Consider the following 22,304-nt stretch of genomic DNA (forward strand, 5'->3'; position numbering starts at 1 on the left):
GTTGGATATACAGGAAGAATTCCAGGCTGGAGATAGAAATGTGGGAATTTTCACCCCACTATTTCTGAGGAAAAGGCTGAGGACAGGCGGAAGGAGTTAAAAAGAAGAAAGGAAAACGTTTGAACAGATCTTTTTACTGTAAAAAATTAAAGTTTTTTTTTAAAGTTTGGATGTCATTTATGACTTAAAAAAGCTTACTAGAATTTTGGTAGAAAATAGCAAAACCCATATATTCAAGTGAGGTTCAGGGTCGTGGAGCACCTCTGATCCCGTCCAGTATTCTGTGGCTTGCTACCAACATGGCGATGTCCCCAGAGGTGAGAAAGGCGTCCAGCTGACCACCCTCCCTCTCCTGCAGTCTCCACAGGGCGGGTCAGGCCATCTGGGAAGGGAAGGGAGGCTGTCCTCTCCCTTCTGCCCTCTTCCTCTAGGCAGAGGGAGCCCTCAGCTTCTTCATTCTACAGGCTGTCTCATTCATGAAACTGCATTTGGCTGTTGGCTTCTTAGAAGATATGGCTGCCTCCAATGCAAGCTATTAATCTAACTTCAGAGTTGGAGCCTTCAGAGAGACCGCCCGTCTGTGTGGTATGATTTGACTGAGTATGATTTCTTTTCTCTCCAGATTCCTGAAATTCCACCATTAGCAAGAAAGGTGAAAGTGAAACGCTCAACTTTGAATGCTTAGTATTAGGGACCTTAGCAAGTGAACCAGTGGAGCGAAGCACCAGATGAGAAAAAGGGGCTTTAAAAAGGCGGCTTGAGAGACCAAAATAAACACCGGCCTCACAATTTTGTTAACTGTGTGTTCTCCTTGACCCATTCACAATACCTAGCACACAGTAGGCTCACAAATATGTGTTCAATGAATGAATGAATGAATTCTCATTTTTCCCCATTCGAGGAAGGAGACTTCCCTCCCCTCAAGAAGCGTCCGAAAGAAAAGGCAAAAGGACCGGTTCTATGAATGGGGTTAATTTACTCTCCCGGGACTCACTGGGAAAAAATACAAACGTATAGCAATTTCTCAGGACCTTCAGAAGCTCTCGGAAAGAGAGGTTTCCCCCTCTGCGGGGCACAAGTAAGCGCCCCAGAGGCTGGGGCACCTTCTAGTTGATTCCAAACCCAGGACATCACATGCCAAACGTGTCATTTTCAGCTTGTGTTTCCCGGCGCCCGAGAAGGCAAAGCCCTGCGAGGCTCCCGGCAAGTCTGAGAACTGGGGGGCGAAAGGGCTGGCAGGAGGGGGCAGGCCCGGGGCGGCGAAGCGGGCCCTTTGCCTCTGGAGGAGGGGTTGCGGACCCAGCCGCGCCGCGCGCTCTCCTGCCGAGCTTGCTGCGCTTGGCTCAGGCCTCGCGCCTCCCTCGGTTCCCTCCTCCGCCCCCCTTCGCCCTCCCCCTTCCTTCCCTTTCTCCTCCCCCTCCTGCCGCGGCAGCCGCTGCCAAACCTCACCAGTTCAGACCCACGGGGCCGCTCTCCCCTGCGCACTCCCGCCGCCCCGGCTCTGAGCGCAGCGCGGCCGCGCAGGTAGGAGCCCCCTGCGCAGGGGACGCACAGAGCGCGCCCGGTGTCCGCGGATCTGCGCATCGGGGGGTAAGGTGGGGTAACCCGGAGGGGTTCTGGAGCGCGGGTACCCGAGAACGTGGACCTGCCCGGGGCTGTGCAGGGTCTCTGGCAGAGAGGGAGGTAAAGGTGCGCAATCTCGGAATGCAGTCTGTCAGCCTGTGCATCTACCGGTGTGACATCTATTGGGATGGGCGTGTGTGTGCGCGCCGATAACCAGCTGGCACAGCTTTGACCACAAACGTGGTTTTGAAAGTTTCAGGGGACCAATGTGATTTCAGGTTTAAGACGCACCTGGATTCCGCAGGAGCTCGTTAGAAGCTGGAGCGCGGAGCAACTCCCGGGGACTGCTGCCTGTTAATTTACATTTGAGAAAAGGGACCTCACTTCCCTGCGGAAGCCTGGCCGGCCGCCCCGAGACTGGTACCCTGGACTGCGGTGCGGTCTCCCGGTTCCAACTCCAGGCAGCCCCTATGCTAGAGGGTAGCTTGGCGGGGACCGAGGGGCTGATAAGGCACAAGAGAATCAGGCACTTTGAGCTACTTCTCCGAACAACTTGGGATTTTTAAACAAAGCTGCCTCGGAGAACAGCGGGGAAATGCCGCTCTGAGAGTTTGTGCTGGCGGCTGTGGGAAGGCGCTCCAAGGGGGCTGGTATTCCACTCAAACCGGGAGGAGATTGCTCTTCAAGTTTTGTTTGGGTGTTTTAACAAAAGTTTGAGGGCAAGGTAATGCACGCTGGTTCGCAGGTATTTCTGCTGAGCTGTGCAAAGAACTTTAGCTCGAGTGAGGACTCAGGGAGCGCCTTCACTTTTAAGGAAGTACGAGATTTGCTGCCCCACATCCACTCTTGCAAAAACGGCGGTGGGGGCACCGTCTCCTTTGAAATTGATTACCTTCTAGTCTTTGCCTTCTACCCCTTTCTGGAGCCTGCTGTGTAGGTTGCAGAGCGCAACCGGATGGAGTAAAATGAAATGCAATTCTGCAGCGTTTTACAGTCTCCTGCCTGCTTTGGAAGGTTGAGGAGGGGGAGGGGATGCGGGTACACGGGGCCGCAGCCTCTCCCGCTCTCCCTCCCTTGCTTGTTACTTCGCAGCTAAAGCTTTGTTATCTCCCCCGCAGCAGATACTAAGCATCGCTTTGCCCTGTGTTTTCTTGGAGATTCACGATGTTGAGAACACTTTTCCTGACTATGCTGACTCTGGCGCTGGCCAAGTCACAGGAGACCGAAGAAACCATCACGTACACGGTAAGGGGTGATGGAATTTGAGATAAGTCCGTTCGGCGGGATTCTGTGACACAGGAGAGCCTTCATCCACCCCTGCCAGTGTCTGTGGCTGTACTCTGCAGAGGGTGATAAATTAAACAACGCTGGAGCATGGTTCTTGTTTGGAATTCATTGCAAATTGTCCGTGGTCCTTTCAAAAGTTCATTTAAATCACCAATTGAGATAGGGACCAAAATGCGATAATTTGTGCAAAAAAAAAGAACCCTTTTAAAACTAAAGCCAAAGTAAGCTCCATGTTCCCACACAGTCAATAAACTCATGGATGTGAGAAATCGTAAAGCCTGGGTTCCTGCATGCATGCGGATGAAATCCAAACTTGGAGAAAAAGACTCAAGTAAAATCATAAAAGCCCACTGCCTCCTGTGTTCCTGTGGCTACGTTCTCATGGAAGTGGCTTTACTGAGTTTATAAAGGCTGTGTGTTCATTTACAGTGCAGCTGAGAACTCTATAAATGCCCTTCAAACAAACTGTGTGTTACCAGGACGCAGCATCTGCTGAAGTGGTTTTGAACTGCAGCGTATGGAGTTTGGTTTTGCATTTTTCTCAGCTGCACAGGTGACATTTCCAAGTAGCATTTGATTAATCAATCAATTGCATGGGCAAAGCCAATGTCTGATAACGTTTTGGCCATATCACCTGACTCCGCCCACTGCCAGGAATGGCTGTGGGGAGAACAGAGGAGGGCTGGACTTACCCCACTGCTGGTGAGTCTGTCTGCACCTCTGTTTTGTGTTTTCTAGTTTTTAATCAGTGCTGTGAGGCGAATGACATTTGTCCTGCATTGCAATATGAAAAACACATTTTTCTACTTGCTCCCAATTTAAAATTAAGTAATCCTACTCAAAAGAATGTGAATTTTTTTAAAAATAAAACTCTTAAAAGTGAGCTAATGTCAATTACTGATAATAAACATTATCTCACTTTTTGATATCATGTTATCTCTGGGATGTTCGTGCTCATCTGGCAAACGCCCCTACATGTTGTTCAGATGAGCTATGAATTAAACAGAGTTTAATATAAATATTTTTGTTCACTTAATGTTAAACGTGGTTGCTTCCTCTGCTGAAGACAAATAAAGGCAGAGAAATAAATGCATGTGTTGTTTATCTTCAACTGGAAATGTTTTGTTGTTCAGGCTGAACTGAACTACCTTCTTCAGGGAGCTAAAATTGAATGAGCTAACCACTTTTATAGTCATGTATTCTAAGGTTTTACTGCTTTTACAATGCTTATCTCATTCCTCTTTCCCTTCACTAATCAGCTAGATCTTATTCCTCTTTAGCAGAGAAAGTTCCCTGGGGATTAAACACTATAATTTTAAGACCATAAACAGGTTCACTATTACTGTAATGGATTTCACAGACATGATACCCTTTTTGTGCTAAGATTAGATGTATTCTTTTTTGAATTGTGTATGCCTAATAATTCATGGGCAAACGACAAGAGGTAACTGTCTTTGAGTACCCCATTGTGGAGACATGACCTCCTTTTACCCCCACAGCACAGTGTGAGGTAAGTGGCATCATTTTCCTTCTGCTATTAGTAGAACTGAAGATCAGAGAGGTTGTCTAACTTGCTTAAGGCTACCCAGCTTACAAGCAGCCTAACTAAACAACTAAATTCAGTCCAGGCTTGTTTGACAGTCGATCCACATTGAATGTACTTGGAACTAAATACCAAAAACTAACTGCAAGTCTTCTCGATTTACCATACAAATTATTCAAGGGAGCTGCCATTTTTCCTGTTTTGAAAGCTACTTTTCAGAAGGATGGCTCATATCCACAAGAAAGCCCCATATTCCCCATCCTCATTAAAGACAGGGTCCATCCAGCTATTTACTCTCCAAGTATCTGTGGTGTGCATAAGCAACTCTCAGCACTATCAAAAGAATTCACGCTTATTTGTTTACTGAGAAAATTCTGCTCTCGACCTCAGGGAATTTACCCTGGAAAGACACTGTTGAAAACTACAGAGTTCCCAAGCAAATACAAATAATATTATTTTACAGATTATACAAGTTGCTAAAGAAATAGAAAAGCAAGGAGGTGATCAGTGTCAGTGCTGGCATGCCGGAGGAGATGGAACTCTGTGCTGGTTTCATAAAGGCAGTTATGACCTTGGATTGACCTAGGAGGCACTTGAGTCAGAGGGAGTAGCATCATCAAAGGCTGGAGGTGGAAACAACCAAGACATAGTCCAGGAGGTGGTAAGGCCAGGGTGACTGAGCTAGGTATTGGGGAGAACCTAGAGTTGGTGATGGTGTGAGATAAGTCTGCAGGCCACTGTGAGTTCTTAGATGGAAAAGGGACACAAACGAGAGGAAGAAAGATTGTCACAGGGACTGTGTACAGGATGCAGAGATGTGGAGACAGCAAAGAGGTCTTTCCTACACCAATGTGGTAGATGTGCGAGTGAACCCAAAGTCAGCAGAACTTGAAGGAAAATAACTGGACAAATCAGTGCTAATTGTAATCCTAAATCCCGAGAAAGATGGTCTAGCCTAGGGTAGTGCTGGGGCAACAAGAAAGAACTAGTTTGGGAGACAAAGTGAGTTCAGTTTTCACCATGTGAAGTAAAACATGTAAACTGATCTCACTGCCTCCACCTAGCTAGCTCTGTACAGGCCAAGCATCTGTGGAGTGCATAAGCTACTCATGTCTCTACTAAAGAATTTAAGTTTATTTGTTTACGTGTTTACTCCACTTTTGCCCAGTCCTTCCAAAGCATCTTCTTTACAGTAACTTTCTCAAATGCACATCTGATCAAGTTTTTTTCCTGAGCTTAAAAATTCTTCAGTGGCCTCTTATCAACTACAGTGACGTTGCTCAAAAGGTGGCCCACAGACGATTTTTTTTTAGGAATTCAGATTACCAGGCCCCTACCCACCTACAGAATCGGATCCTTTGGGTGGGCCCAGGAATCTACATTTTAACAAGCACCCTGGTTAATTCTTAGGCATAATAAAGCTTGGGAAGCACTGTTCTTCAGGGTAGAATCCAGTTCTTCCTTGTTCCAAAGAAAGACTTCCTGGCTTGGCCCTGCCCACTTCTCTAACCTCATCCGCCACCCCCCACAGAACCACCTGCAGATTCCGCTCTTTAATAATCGTATGCCTTCACTCACTGTGGGCCCTCCTCCCACCATTCCCACATCTACCTGGAAAAACCCTACTCATCCTGTAGACCCAATCCACTTGTCATCTCCTTCCCCTCCACCATGACGGGCCCACCCCAGGCCTAGACAGAGTCCACCACTCCATCCATACACACACTTGTGTCCTGACACTGCGGCTTCTTGCTTCGACTTGTCTACCTGTCTGTCTCCTCTCCTGGTCCGTGCCTGAGGACAGGGACAAGGTCTTCATCATCTGGGTATCCCCAGAGCTAGGGCGGTGCCTGGCATGAGAAGATACTCCATAGATGGTTCATTCAGTGGGCGAACCAGACGAGATCTGTAAAAACAAGCTAGGAGGCAGGCCAGGGTGTGAGAGAGAAGCGTGGGACTCGGCTGGCCCGGAAAAGTAAGGAAGGCCCTGTGCTTGAATGCCCAAAGAGGATTTAGAGAGAGCGGGAAGAGCCAAGGGCTGCAGAAAAGAACTTAGTGTAGTTTTGCGGGGGTAAAATTTACCGTGTGGAAGAAAGGGCAAATGAAACCAAAAAAGAGCAGTGAGAGGTCAGAGAAGATTAGCAGCAAGACAGAGAAAGGAATTCCAGGAAAGTGGTGATGGGCAACCGCACCAAACACAACCATCAGGAGAGGTGAGGCAGCTCTGACTGAGAAGGGACCCTTGAGACTGTCCAGGGCACAGACATGGCGTTCGATACAGCCAGACAGTGTTAAACCGCCAACCTCATCACCTATCTAGGGCTCAAGCTGAAGGTCTGGTGCCCTAAGAATGCAGCTTTTAAAACTGACTTGTTAGATAAAGGAGTCCCCAGTTAACTGTCTGCTGGCCCCATCTTTGCTGTTTTCTTCGCAGCAATGCACCGACGGGTACGAGTGGGACCCTGTTAGACAGCAGTGCAAAGGTGAGCCACTTCGGTCTTCCTTTTGAGCATCACTTTCAGGCTCCATCTCACCTGCCACTTTTCCTGTCCCGCTTGCACTGTACCTAAAAGGCATGAGCGTATATTTGCATGCTCAGTTTTCCTTCTAAGAAGATGCCTGACTTATCTTGTCACTGACCCCAGATATTGATGAATGCGACATCGTGCCAGACGCTTGCAAAGGTGGAATGAAATGTGTCAACCACTACGGAGGATACCTCTGTCTTCCTAAAACAGCCCAGATTATTGTCAATAATGAACAGCCCCAGCAAGAAACACCAGCCACCTCCGAAGCTGTAGGCGCAGCTGCAAATGCAGCCGCCACCGCTGGGGGCCCTGGCAGAGGGGTCACCGCCACGGGCATGGCCGCCAGCGGAGTGGTGCCCAGGGGTGGCTTTGTTGCCAGTGCTGCTGCCGTTGCTGGCCCTGAAATGCAGAGTGGCCGAAATAACTTTGTCATCCGGAGGAACCCAGCTGACCCTCAGCGCATTCCCTCCAACCCCACTCACCGCATCCAGTGTGCAACGGGCTACGAGCAGAGCGAGCACAACGTGTGCCAAGGTAAGCAGGCTTACGCTAACAGGAACGTTTGCGTCCGCGCGCACTTCGGGCTCACGTTTACCAAGGTCTTCCCACGTGCCCGGCACTGTGCTAAGTGCTCTGTCTGCACTGTCGTCCTTAATCATTGCCAACGACCCAAAAGGTAGTTGCTGTTGGTATGGGCATCATTTGGCAAATGAGGACCCTGGCTCGGACAGTTAGTCCAGGGTTCTCACCCATGGCTGCACATATTGAGAGGCACCTGGGAAACCCTGGTGGTGCGGTGGTTAAGAGTTCGGCTGCTAACCAAAAGGTCGGCAGTTCGAATCCACCAGGCGCTCCTTGGAAACCCTGTGGGACAGTTCTACTCTGTCCTATAGGGTCGCTATGGGTCGGAATCAACTCGATGGCAACGGGTTTGGTTTTGGGGGGAACCTTTAAACTTCTGAATGTCTAAGCCACACCCCAGTGCAGTTAAATAACAATGTCTGAGGATGGGTTCCAGGCATCAGTGTTTTTTTTATAAATCTCCCCACGTGGTTCCAGGGTGCAGCCAAATGGGGAAGCAGGGGTTACACAGGTGGGAAGTGCAGGACCAGCTTGCACACCTGCGCAGGCGGGGCGCCAGGGGACAGCTGTCAGAAGCAGCTGTCAGGTTATCCATCCGGAGTGAGAAACCCTGCAGTCAAGCTACTTGGTAAATTACTCCCTTTGGTCTCTCTAGCTTGCTTTTCACTGAACTGGCCACTGACTTATTTTCCTCATGCAGGAATAAAGATGTGGGGTCCCTGCCTCTGGCTACCTTTTGAGGGGATCTCCCCTGCTCACACGGCTCTCTCTTTTAAAGCTCTCACTTGGCCATATTCCCCCTGTATCACTGCCCCATGGCACTGTCGGCCTGGGCTTCTCTGTTTATTTTCACAGAGAGTACACATCGCTGTGTATTCTAGCAACAGCTGTAAACTCATGCTAGCAAAGTGATAAGAATCTTGGGCTTTGAAGACATGTAGGATATTGGCTAACTGGGCTGTTAAAGGATTTGGTTTTCATTTTTCTTCTTAGCAAACCCTTGCAGAGCAGCCTGGTGCAGAGATTGTGTTATCAGATGGGGCCCCAGGAGCCCCAGCCTCCTCTGTTAACTTCCAGGGACTCATTGGGTAGACCCCATATTAAGGGCTCCATCTCACTACCCTGGTGGTGCAGTGGTTAGGAGTTACAGCTGCTAACCAAAAGGTCAGCAGTTCAAATCCACCAGCCGCTCCTTGGAAACCCTATGGGTCAGCTCTACTCTGCTCTATAGGGTCACTATGAGTCAGAATCGACTCGATGGCACACAATGGCTGATGGAAAGGGCCTGGGAGTCCTAGTGGTGCAGCGTTTAAAGAGCTCAACTGCCAACCAAAAGTTTGGCTGTTTAAATCCACCAGCCGCTCTGCAGAAGAAAGATGTGCAGTCTGCTTCCATAAAGATTACAGCCAAGAAAACCCCATGGGGCAGTTCTACTCTGTCACATGGGGTCGCTGTAAGTAGAAATTGACTCGACAGCATCTGAAACAACCATTCGTGAGGAAGAAGGTTATCTTCCTCCCTCCACACTGAGGGTTCAGCTGGGATTACCTAGCGACTGCGTTAACAAAAGCTGCATCTCCTTGTCCCCGGGACGTTGCCCCTCATTCACCAGCGTTTCATTTCACCTTTTGTGTAAGAGATCCTGGATTCTGGATGGCTTATAAAATGAAGTCAGGAAATCTACCGTGCTCTGATTTTTATTATTTTATGTTTTGTGTTCGAATGTTAAGTACCCCCACATGAGGAGCCAAGCCGTGCTGTGACGGTGTCCCTTTTCAGAAGGCGCATCATATTAGCATCTGTTCTGTATTAACTGTCATGAGTCAGAATTCCAATATTGATGATGAATAGTTCAGCATCTGCTTGATATTCTGATACTTCATTTAAGGATTATGTCGAGGAGATAAACTGATAAGGTTATAAATACAAAGAGATAAATATTGATAAAAAAATACCCTGCATTTATTTAAGATATAACAACTTATAATTCTGCTATTTAAATATATAATATGTAACTAATTGAAAGGTTTAGTAATATTTTTCCTAAAACTGAAAATTCTGCTGAAATGTTTCTCAAGTATTGTTATATACAGAATTAGTTTTAGAACTTTAAATGTTGGATATTTTAATAGTGGTTGGGGAAAAAATAGATAAATGAATGGGTCACATTCCAAAGTAGTTTATAGACCGTCATTGATACTTGTGGTTGAACTCAAGAACGATACCTAGAACTGAACGAAGGTCTAGAATAAAACAAATTCAGGACTTCTAACATGCACTGGGAGTCCTGGTGGCACAGTGGTTAAGAGACATGGCGAACTAAGCCTGCTAACCAAAAGGTCGGCAGTTCAAATCCACCAGCCACTTCTTTAGAAACTCTATAGGGTGTGAGTCGGAATCAACTTGATAGCAACGGGTTTTGTTTTGTGGTTTTTTTTTTTTTTTTTTGGTTAACATGCATTGATTACAGTAGAAACTATACTATGAATAGTGAAAATCAAATCCTAATTAAATTTTTCTAGAAAGGCTTTCCAGTACCTTGCAAATAAGTTATTTTCCACATATTAAAACATTTACAATTCTTACTTCTTTGGAATTTTTTTTTTGTAACTTATAAGCTAAGACTATTAAATGTCTTGCTTACAGAAGATGCTAAATATGTACTTGTTGTATGCATGCACACAGGTTATTTCCAACCCAAATGCTTCTTTATAATCCATCCCATTTCTAAAATTTGGGATTGGGGCCTGTGCTACTGAAAGTAGGGTTAAAATTTTTTGGATGACTTCGGCTTAAGTTGGATTTCTTCCCACCTCACAATTTTGCAAAGTGCCCATAAATGTGGATTTACTTAATTGTTGATAAAAGGGGGTTATTTCATGTGATAACAACAGGATAATCTGTCTAGGGAATCCGACGAACATAAATCGAGTCACACTTGTGCCCATTTATTATTCAGCTAATCAAACAGGCGGTCCAGCTTCTTCTAATTGCCTGCAGATGTATGACATTCTCACTCCAGGCCAGCAGCACAAAATAAGGTTTTATAACCAACGTGAAAGTGTGGCGACCTCCACTTAAAACAACAATGAGCTCCAAGGACCTATATTACTGACATCATTGTGGAGTTTGAGGAGCCTTCTGTTTTCATAAAGATCTCCACTCCCTTTTAAATGCTGCACGCTTATGCCCAGTAATCCAAACACATTTACCAGGTTGGCTGGGTTGGAATAAATGAATGCCTACAGATGAGTCATATTTGTATAAAAATTCTTTCTTTTTTCCACATTTATTTTTCAACAGGTACAGTTTATCATCACATAACCTAAAACTAAGGACATTTGTGTGTGTGTATGTAATTGCTGAAATCTGAACTGTATTTCAGTCTTAAAATATCTGGTGCCTTAGAGTGCCCTGTAAGAGGTCATAGGTGGTGCCTAATAATTTAAATAATGCCATTAGATATTTTTAAGTGTACGCTCTTTTATAAATATATCTTTTAACCAGCTGTCCGTGTTTAATGAAACAAGATACGTTTACTCCTTTCTGGGTATTTTTTCCAGAGTTTTTTAGTTTTGTGCAAAAACAAGGGGTTTTAAAATGCAACATAACATCCAAAGATCAAGGAGCAATGAAGAGATTTTTTTCAGGTAACGTTTGCCAACTGAGGGTGGTGCTGTAGAAGCCAGCCACATTGAGAGTTGCAAATGACAGGTAGAAAGTACCAGAAGATCATTTCAATATTACAAACCCAGAGTCATGTATAAAGTTTTAGAAATCAGTTGTTCCTTAGAAATTAATTGTTTCTCCGTAAGATATCATCTACCTCTGTTGATACGTTTTGTTACCAAGAGGAAGTTGGATGAATGGGGAATATATTATAACTCACTGATAATTCACCATTGTTTTCTACATCTTTATTGCATATTCTCTGTGTAATCCTCTTTCAAGGAGATGGAGTTAGAAATTGTTAGTTCAAGCTGAGAAAGGTTTATTATTATTATCTTTAATGATCTGTAACTTTCTGAGAGTCCCATTCTTGTAGGGAAAAAAAATCATTTGGGAGCTGGCAAGTGGTGCAGTGGTTAAGGGCTCGGCTGCCAACCAAAAGGTCAGCAGTTTGAATCCACCAGCTGGTCCTTGGAAAGTCTATGGGACAGTTCTACTCTGTCCTGTAGGGTCACTATGAGTCGGCATCAACTCGATGGCAACGGGTTTGGTTTCTGGGGTTTAAGTAACAGAGCATCGATTGCCTAATTTGAAGGAATTTGTTCACTTAACTGAACTTTAAAAAAATTAACCATAGGATATTTTGTATAGCTGGTAGTTAAACCATTACAAAACTTGGTTAGGATTTGTAGGCATCATTACTTACTTGCCAAAGAAACTGCATCATCAAGAAATTAACTCGATACAAGTGCCTAATGAAGCCAATTATGGAGTCCGTCAGGAGTGTGGTACCTGCTTTGCATTATACAAGGTGTAACTGAAAACGCCCCAGGGTTTGATCCGACCCGCTACCCAGCACTGTCCTGGTTTTAAAACTGAAAATCCCTCCCGCATCACGGGAGACGCCTCAGTCTTAGGCAAAGGTGAGGGCCGGTCACCCCAGCATACCCCCGTGCCCAAATCCCCACACCTGGCAGCCAAGAACAAGAAAGTCCCAACGCGTCAGCCATTCGGTGCTTCAGGTGAAAGCACTGTGTGTCCAGTGAGACTTCTTAAAATTTGTTTTGAACTTGTAAAAACCAAACTTCCTTGATTTTTAAGTGGCTGGACGGGGCCTTTCTTTGCAGTTGTCAGGACGCCCTTTGCTAGTTTGTCAACAGGGTGGTCCCTTTCCCTGCTGTTCTAATCTTTGCATATGTAGGACACATGGACATTAGCATCTGCATACTCAAACACACGCCATACCATAGTCAGCTCATCTTTTCACATTTCTGCGCAGAAGAGTTTCACCACACGGCCAAATTAACATTCCAGCCTGCTAAAAATTTGTATTTGTTTTCAATCGTTGACTGTTTTTCAATGATTCTTTTTTTATCATTATTACCTGTGACACAGGAGTAATTAAAAAGCTGGGGAAAAGCTTCTTACACAACCTAAAGGAACAAGCGAATTATACCCAGGGTAAAAAAGCTCTATGCTCCTGGGACTGTCTATCAGCTTCTGCACGTGTCTTTATACATTGCTTATTTACATAAGAAAACTAAAATACTGTTTTGAAAAGTAAAGAAGTTATCCATACATCTACCTGAAAAAGGGGAGACTTGAACTAACATGTACAGCTTCTTAGATGCTAGGGACGTCTTTCTTTGACCTCTCTCATTTGAAATGTAGATGATCTCATAGCCAAAAGAGGATTTATAAATTACAGTGTAAGCAAGTGGCTCAGCAGACTTGGCCTTGTCATCACCAACAGCTCAGACACTGTCCCTTTGTCGATCCCACTAATGTCATCAGGGTCTCTGGCTGCTACAGTTAGTTTTGTGAGGAAATGCTGAATTTTTTTACATATGATTATACAGCCCAGCAGAGAGCTTTGATCTCAGAAAATAGATATTTTGTAAAAGGAAGACTATCACTGAGTAACTTATGATATGAACAGAAAAAAAAAAATACTTCAAGCAGGAAGCAAAACGGGCATTTACCGTGCTTACAGCTGTTGTTTGTTTTTAGTTAATGGCCTTTGAGTAAAAATTCTGTAACGCTATATAAATGGATAGGCGTTGAGTTTGTAGGGAAAGCATAATTACGTTTTAAGTAAGCTGATGGAATGTAATAGAGGTGACTGATTCCCTCCTGAAAAGAATTTAGTATTATTTCCTAGTTTGCTTTTCAAAATACTCATTTTTAATATACAGTGGTGGACAGTATGTATCTGAGTCATGAACAGTCAAAAAGGATCCTTAAAATTCCTCATAAAAATTGAATTACAGCTGTTGAAGGTGGGACGAATGAAAGAGGTCAGTATGAAAACTCTTACTTCCATAGCAAAATATGCTATACCCGTTGCCATCGAGTCAATTCCAACTCATTGCGACCCCACAGTACAGAACAGAACCGCCCTATAGGGTTTCCAAGGAACGGCTGGTGGATTCGAACTGCCAGCCCTTTGGTTAGCAGCCAAGCTCTTGACCACTGCGCCGCCAGGGCTCCATAATATGCTGTATAATCAATGGTTTTCAAGGTGCATTCCTGGACCAGCAGCAGCAGCATCACCTGGGAACATGTTTGAAATGCAAATTCCTGGGCTCCATCCCAGACCTACTAAGTCAGCAACTCTGGAGGTGGGGCCCGGAGCCCTGGTGGTACAGTAGTTAAGAACTTGGCTGCTAACCAAAAGGTTGGTGTTTGAATCCACCAGCTGCTCCTTGAAAACCCTATGGGGCAGTTGTACTCTGTCCTACAGAGTCAGTATGAGTCAGAAACAGGTTTGGTTTTTGGAGACCGGGCCCAGCAATCTGTGTTTTCACAGTCCCATCAGGTGATTTTCATGCCTGCTCAAGTTTGAGAAAAATGTCCTAACTCAGCTTTAGGAAGCTGCATCCAGCTAGCAATGTCTGTGGGCAAGGTCAGAAATCTTCACATGTCCCTGTGCATCCTGCTTCTAGAGTGGAATCATATTTCTATTTAACTTCTCTCGCCTTTCTTACAATTATCACCAGTACTCTGATCCCCAAGTATGGCTGATCATGGGCCCTGTTAGAACCGTATCCCTGAACCAAGCACGTGACCCAGGTGACCCGAGGAGACAGAGCACTTCACGAGAAGGAGCCCTGTATCTCTCTCTGAGCCCTGCATATGTGAAACGACATAACCGTACACACGCTGTCAGTAGGCGATGTGCTAAGTGATACCCGTGCCTTACAGAGACATCCCATTTAAACTCCATGGCACAAACTTGTGTGATGAAGAGATGCTCTTTGGAGGTTCATGTAGGGCCAGGAAAGGGAGGGTGTTGACTCTGACGTTGGCCCAAAAGCACCTTTCAGTTATCAGAGAGATAGGGGACCCTTCCAATATCAGATGCACAGCTGACCATCTCATTCCATTTAGACTCTGAGTCATCAGATATTTGAAGAGTATTCACATCAGTGTCTTCTGTTCAGTTTAAAGTTGATCAAAGATTTGCCTCCGATCAAAGGCTAGGAAATTCTTGTTAAAACTAGTTAACGCTTAATCTGTGGAATGAATTTCCCTCTCCCCAAAGAAGCAAAAAGAAGCAGATTAGCACAGAGTTGCAGGCCTGGGTGACTTCAGGAATGTGAACTAGCACTGGCTCATTATTTCTTTCTCCAGCGGCAAGTCTTGAGCTATATTTTATGAAATCAACAAGTGGCCCCTATTTCTAAGGCTTGCCTTTGCACTTGTTGAATTACTGGCACAGTTTCATTCTTTGAACCCAAGGAGTAAACAAAATTTGTCCCAAATGTGTTTTATTTTGCACAAATGTACAAATAAGTAATTCATGCCACATCTGAAATTTATTAGCATGCTGCTTTTTCCAGGAGGTAGCTGCAAATTGCACACTCAAAAATAAAGCTGATCAAGAAAACTGCATTCAGACATTGGCAGGAGAAAACAGCTGTCATTGTAAGCATTTAGCCGCAATTGCAGGGCTTGTAGCTTACACCTAAATGATCTGTAAACATTTAATAAAGATGAAGTGAAGAAATGAAAGGGAAGCTATGTGCCAAGTTATTGGCAGCAGAATAGATAGCTTATTGCTGTCAATTTCATACGACCACAGATTAAAAGGACAGAGAGACAGAGACTCAATGCCATCTAAATGGGTACTAAATGGACTAAAAGCCTTGATGTTTGGGCAAAATCAAATTCTAAAACTTGAGCTACCTTTCAAATAAATATACATCTACGATGGAAATCCTGGGGGTGCAGTGGTTAAGAGCTCGGCTGCTAACCAAAAGGTCAGCAGTTTGAATCCACCAGGCGCTCCTTGGAAACCCTATGGGGGCAGTTCTACTTTGTCCTATAGGGTTGCTATGAGTCAGAGTCGACTCGACAGCAACGGGTTTGGCTTTTTTTTTTTTTTAGTTCCCAAAGACTTTCTGTTGTAAGGCATTTTGACAGAATCAAAGGATAAGGAAGGTGTGATCACAGTCCTTAGGGAAATTGGCATCATTGACCCATGAGTTAACAATAAAAGAAACAAATAGCAGTTCAATAAAGTAACACCAAGCGCATCACGAGAAGTGCGTGACGAACTGCCAAAAGTAGAAGCAAACGAATGGGTGACACATAACTGGGCGAAAAGGAAAACATGTCCCCAGAAATGTGGTCCAGGACAAAAGTCTGTTTCCTCCTTGGACAAAATGCGGTATTTAGGAAGGGACTGATGAGGAGAGGTCGGAGGTCTGATGAAGCAGATTAAGAGCCAAACATCAGAAGAGGTAGCCATCCTGGAGCCAAGCAGGACAAGTGAGAAGCAAAATTACATCCACGTTGCTTCCATCCAAGAGTGGTTTCCCATGACAGTCCCCCGGAAGCAGTGTCCTGCTTACAGGAACGCTAATGAGGTTAGGATGGGGAAAAAAAACAGTAAGTACAGTGATGCTGACACCTTGCATGACAGCTATCACTGGCTGCATCCTCAGTAACCTCCCCAACAGAATACAGATGTGCTCATCCAGTTCTGTCTAAATGTCCACCTGAACCGTGTTCAGTCGCACTTATTTTTTGAGTAGGCACTCGGTAAATGGGTTTTTGTTTGTTTGTTTTTAATCATCAAAGAACTCACACTGAAAGTTTCCTCTGAGTTCCAAAGCTATCCTTTAAAATGACCTATGGGGCACCACAGGGATATTTGTGTGTATAAGGTACCTTTTCCAACTATAAATGTTACCAAATTTCAGTGTGGTCCATGAGTAGTTACTGAAAGAGACTATTCCATCTCATTGGAATATCGTGGATATCTTAGATGCCTTGCTCCCAGCTTAAGCATAACCTGCTGCCTTCGAGTCAATTCCAACTCATAGCGACCCTATAGGACAGAGAAGAACTGCCCCATAGGGTTTCCAAGGAGTGGTTGGTGGATTTGAACTGTCAACCTTTTGGTTAGCAGCCGATCCTTAACCACTCTGCCACCAGGGCTCCATTTTAAGCTTAAGCTACTTGAAAAAAGCATCCATAAATAGCAGGATATTCTTTATATCCTAGATCACTGTTTTTAATAAACCTTAGTGAATAAACAAGTTGCCATTATTCCCAGAGCAAGACTAGTAACTGGAAACATTAGAATTCTTTTTATTTTCTGAAGCATCGTGTAACCAACGAACGCATCTCTGTGTCAAACATATCCTTCCTCAGAAATCCAGTGATGAATAGTGAAAATACAGTTGGGCTGGGGAGATATTAATGAGAGTTGAAGTGAGAATATCATCAGACTGGCAAAGACTGATGAGAACTCTTTGATTCTGTGAAGAAACCCAAGGCTTGTGATGAAGCTCTGTGAAATGAGAGTAAGAAAGGACAAAGGGATCAAAGTGATCCTCCTTGGACATTTCCCTGGATTTCTGGCCAGAAATTATGCTTTTAAAAACTATTTTGTTCAAATGCTAAAGGGCAGAATCCAGGAAGGTTACTTAGATTTGGGTGACTTAAAGAAGAGCAGTTCTGATCTGGTCCCAAGGAAAGAAGAGGTGAGCTGCTAGAGAAGTGAGGATCCAGGGGGCCCAGGAAGAAAGAATCTAACTGGGCAGGGGGTGGGGAGGGGGGCTGAAGAGCAAAGTGACTAGCTTGTACTTGACCTGCAGGTGATACCAGGGTAAAGTATGGAATAGAACTAGGACCAAAAAAAAAACCCCAAAACTTGTTGCCGTCAAGTCGATTCCGACTCATAGCAACCCTATAGGACAGAGTAGAACTGCTCCATAGGGTTTCCGAGGAGCAGCTGGTGGATTTGAACTGCTGACCTTTGCTGGTTTGCAGCCGTAGCTCTAGGTGTATGTGCGCCCTGCTGAAGTGAGAATCAAGACAAGAGTCTTCACTGCCTTTTGCATATAGTTAAACATCAAAAAGCTCCAGGGACTGGGTGAAATGAGTTTTGTATACAAACAGCTGTGTCTGCTCATTGTCGTTAGCTGACATGGCATTGGCCCCCCAACTCATAGTGACCCCATGCGCAATGGAATGAAATGCTGCCCCATCCTGCACCATCCCCATGATTGGCTGCAGACTGGACCATTGTGATCCATAGGGTATTCACTGGCTGATTTTTGGAAGTACATTGCCAGACCTCTCTTCCTAGGCTGTCTTAGTCTGGAAGCTCCACTGAAACCTGTTCAGCGTCACAGTACCATGCAAGCCTCTGCTGACCGATGGGTGGTGGCTGCACGTGAGGCTAGAAGGAATCTAATCCCACCTCCTTGAGTGAAGCCACGGAACGTCATTCAAAGTGAGAAACAAATCAAGGGGTTCCTAGTCAGCGTTCACCCTGAAGACCGGGTTTCTCACAACCTGGATTAGGAAATCATTTTTATTCAGTGGCAATTAGATTTCACTGGGGAAATATTTTGTAGCAAATACCTACACTCACAAAATGCGTATGCCATTAACGCTGCTCCTAGCAGCTAAAAACTTAATATTCCAGTGTTTTCTAATACATCAAAATTGCATACAGCAGTATAAATTCTGTTAGTCTGCTCTTGAATCCTTAGAATTTTTTTTTTTTAATTTGACAAGGCTTGTTAGAGAATTCGCTCCCTTTAATTATTCTCCTAAAAATCTGAGCTATTTAGGAATCTGGCACCATTCAGCTTTGCAAAGTCCACCAATGAACTTTCCTCTAATCACTGGTTTTTATAATTTAAGACCTAAATAGATACTATTGTGTAAGATGGTTTTCCCTCCTTAGCCGTATCTTTTTCTAAGCAGTTTGTGACAACAAAAGACCCCTCATCCAAAAAATAAAAGAACGTCTCAGGAGAGGTTGAAAGATACCTTAGAAACCCCCCTGTGCTAGCTAAATGCCCACTTTCTTGTCTAGATTTAGTTTATTCCAGCTATTTGCACTCACACATGTGCACGCACACACACACACACACGCACACACATGTACTCACACCATTATTTTAGGTGAGAAAGTAACATACCAAATTAAACTGATCAAAGCTGATGGCACTTCTACAAAGACTCAGAGCATAGTCCATCCCATTATTCCCTGTAATACACATTGTAAACTGCCTTCTAAATTCATGTGTTTACCTAACAAAAGAGAACAGGGCACCTTGGACAGCTACTGCACTATTGGCTCAGCAAAGAATTTTGTTAGACTGAGTACAGAAAGGATCAACAAAATAGAAGCAAGACCATTAAGATGTAACCACCGAGACTTCATTATCTTACAGTTCTGCAGCTCCATGGCCATGTCTTTACTAATTTTTCTTAGGGATGTGTCTGGATTCTATCCTGGCCCACCAACGTATTCTATACTAAGCAACTGAATTTTCAGCAAAATACGTTTTTTTGATAAACTTCATAGAGCGGGTTAGAAAATATTAACTTATGTGGGACTGACATTGAATCCCCAAGCTCTTTCATTCTTCAGCCTTTGGTAAGTTATATAATCAGGAGGCAGCCTGGAACAAAACTCCACTCAACAAGCAAGGCAGAAAATTCCAGTCATTCACGATGAATTCAGCTTTCCGGTAAAAGCTGGGGGCCCTTTCTGTAGAAACAGTTCATGATCTGTCATAGCAGAAGAATCCTAATCCAGGCAGGTAGCCAGAGGAAAAACAGTCCCCCCATACAAGCTGGTGGAAGGCATTTCAGAACCCCAGGAAAGATGCAGGGCTTTTTCTGCACTTCACTAGTAAGACCTCCATTCTTCAGTGACTGAAAAAGGCTAATGATAACAGAACGCTACATGAGAGAAGGAAATTTAATTGTGGTGCAGTTTAAGCACCTAATGATAGCTCTGAAAGACCAGGAAAGATTCTTTGGTGAATAGCTGATGTAAAGGAAAAAAAAAAATAGCAAAGCCATTGTAAATTAGAGTTCACTTCTAAGTAAACTGAAAACTCTTCTCATTGATTTTTCAATTTGAGCAGAAAAGTGGACTGTGGAAGCATGCCAAGGCAACACTTTCCTATAAACCAAGCTATCACGGATGGTTAGTACCCCAAATAGACTCTCAGAATATCATTCTATTCAAAAAAGAGCTCAGGCTATTTAGTTGCCAATTCTAAGAACCTGGCCACAAACAGTATTAGGGTTCTAATAAGGAGTCGGTTTATTTTTTATTTTATTTTGTTGTTGTTGAAAATACACACAGCTAAACATACACCAGTTCAACAGTTTCTACATGTACAATTCAGTGACGTTGATTATATTCGAGTTGTGCAAACCTTCTCAACCTGATATGGCCATCTAATTCCGTAAAGATTGACTGCTTTGGAAGCCCTATCGGGGGGAGTTCTACTCTGTCCTATAGGGTCGCTATGAGCTTGAATTAACTCGATGGCAACAGGTTAGCTGAGTTTTCTGAATTGTTCCTCCACCATTAACATCACTGCCTTCTTTGCTTCCTGTCTAACCTTTTGAGTTGTTGTCAACTTGATCCTATATAGAAACCCTGGTGGTGTAGTGGTTAAGAGCTACGGCTGCTAACCCAAAGTCGGCAGTTCAAATCCACCAGGCACTCCCTGGAAACTCTGTGGGGCAGTTCTACTCTGTCCTATAGGGTCACTATGAGTCAGAATCTACTCGATAGCAATGGGTTTGGGTTTTTTTTTTTGGTTTTGATCCGTATAGATAGTTCTTTAGAGAGTACAATGCTGAAGAAGACACTCTCTACTAATTAAGCTAACATATTTTTTGGTTTAATTAAGCTAACCTATTATTTGGTTTAAGGTTTAAAGATTATCTCAGGGCAATAATTTCAGGGGTTCATCCAGCCCCCATGGTTCCAGAAAGTCTGATTTCCATGGGAATTTTAAATTCTGTTCTGCATTTTCTCCCTTTTGATCAGGATTCTTCTATAGAATCTTTGATTAAAACAGTCAGTAATGGTAGCAAGGCATCATCTGGTTCTTTATAATAAAGAGTTTTAAAGAATTATTGGGAAATATGGTCATAATATCAAAGTCAAGAATAGGCAGAATTACACATTACCATATTATGAGTATTACAAAATGGTTTTAACTGTGTATTTAAAAAAATACATAGTTTCTGGTCTCAATTAAGGGAACAGTTTATAATGACAAGAAAATAATATCTCAGTAAGGAACATTGCATGAGTTGTTTGATTAAATATGAATAGCATTTTGAATTGTTTCAAGGACTTAAAAAATCCAGTAAAGATCCTGATAAGTGGGTTAAACTAACTGCAGGACGTGGGCTTGCCTATTCCTCAGTACAAATCTCAAATAAGAAAAGAAGAGTCCATGCTGATTCAAATTCCAACCAAATGTTTGCAGTTGATTTGGAGAGCCTAAACTTAAATTATTCTATAGATGCCACATGGCTGTTATGTCAAAGCTATCACTCAGCAGAAAGAACACACCACTGTCCCTTAGAAGCGAGAAATAATTTCTTTTATTCTCTGTCACAGTTAGGACACAGAGGGTAACCGCAATCACTGAAAATGAAAGACTGGAGTGCTGCTTGGCCATCCATCCATTTAAAAATACACCCCCCGTATTATGAGGCTGCAGTGGGGACGCCTGTCATGGGACTTTCTGGCTTCTCTGCTGAGTGACTCAAGTAGCAACAACGCTAACCCTCCCACCCCCGACACGCCCTTCCACCCCGACAGGCCCTTCCACCCTGACACGCCATTCCACCCTGACACGCCCTTCCATGCCCTTCCACGCCTGACACCCCCTTCCACCCCAACACGCCCTTCCACCCTGACACGCCATTCCACCCTGACACGCCCTTCCATGCCCTTCCATGCCTGACACGCCCTTCCACCCCCAACACGCCCTACCACTCAGACACGCCCCTCCACACCTGACGCCCCTCCACACCTGACACACCCTTCCACTCCAACACGCCCTTCCACACCCTTCCACCCTGACACGCCCTTCCACCGACATGCCCTTCCACCCCCAACACGCCCTTCCGCTCAGACACGCCCCTCCACACCCGACATGCCCTTCCACTCTGACACGCCCTTCCACGCCCTTCCACCCGGACACGCCCTTCCACCCCCTTCCATACCCTTCCACGCCCTTCTACCCCCGACACGCCCTTCCACACCCTTCCACGCCATTCCACGCCCTTCTACCCCTGACATGCCCTTCCACCCCCAACACACCCTCCCACCATCACGTACCCTCAGGTATGAGGATCAGTCATCTGTGGAAAAAGCAAATTTACAGGGAACACATTCTGGGGTCAGAGAAGTCCTGTATTCATACGTTTGTGGAGAGAAAGCAAAAGAGAGCAGACAGCTGAGCCATACTGTCTCTGCCAGGAGCCTTTTGCCCTGAGAGACAGCAGTAACTGAATGAGGGGACGAGAGGAGAGAGGAGAGCCGTGGAATAGAACTAGAAGGGAAATAAAAGGAGCAAGATAGACAGTAGAGGACAATGAGAAACCACAGCCCTTTATTGATGGAAAACAGGTGCTACTGAAGTATCCCACGTAATAGTGTAACCCGCTGCTGTTGAGTCGATTCCGTCTGACTCATAGTGATCCTACAGGACAGAATAGAACTGCTCCATAGGGTTTCCCAGGAGCAGCTGGTGGATTCGAACTGCTGACCTTTTGGTTAGCAGCCGTGCTCTTAACCACTGTGCCACCAAGACCCCTCAATAGTAGTATATTAAGTACAT

The 22,304-nt window shown here is 44.6% G+C and overlaps 1 protein-coding gene across 2 annotated transcripts in view; it reads left to right on the plus strand.

Annotated features, from left to right (window-relative positions):
- The first annotated feature begins 1,122 nt into the window (after window positions 1–1,122).
- The window catches only part of EFEMP1 (EGF containing fibulin extracellular matrix protein 1), a 71,149-nt gene continuing 49,967 nt past the window's right edge, over window positions 1,123–22,304 (plus strand). Inside the window, exons 1-5 of one of the 2 annotated variants that reach the window (XM_004369447.1) lie at window positions 1,123–1,161; window positions 1,197–1,524; window positions 2,721–2,808; window positions 6,828–6,876; window positions 7,039–7,455. In XM_004369447.1, coding sequence (XP_004369504.1) covers window positions 2,728–2,808; window positions 6,828–6,876; window positions 7,039–7,455 — 547 coding nt within the window. In that variant the 5' untranslated portion in view covers window positions 1,123–1,161; window positions 1,197–1,524; window positions 2,721–2,727. Of the gene's footprint in view, window positions 1,162–1,196; window positions 1,525–2,720; window positions 2,809–6,827; window positions 6,877–7,038; window positions 7,456–22,304 lie in introns of those variants that run through there. The other variant, XM_023734645.1, reaches the window with a different exon arrangement.

The sequence above is a fragment of the Trichechus manatus genome, unplaced genomic scaffold, assembly GCF_000243295.1.
Source record: "Trichechus manatus latirostris isolate Lorelei unplaced genomic scaffold, TriManLat1.0 scaffold00005, whole genome shotgun sequence".
In the NCBI taxonomy this organism is placed as follows: Eukaryota; Metazoa; Chordata; class Mammalia; order Sirenia; family Trichechidae; genus Trichechus; species Trichechus manatus.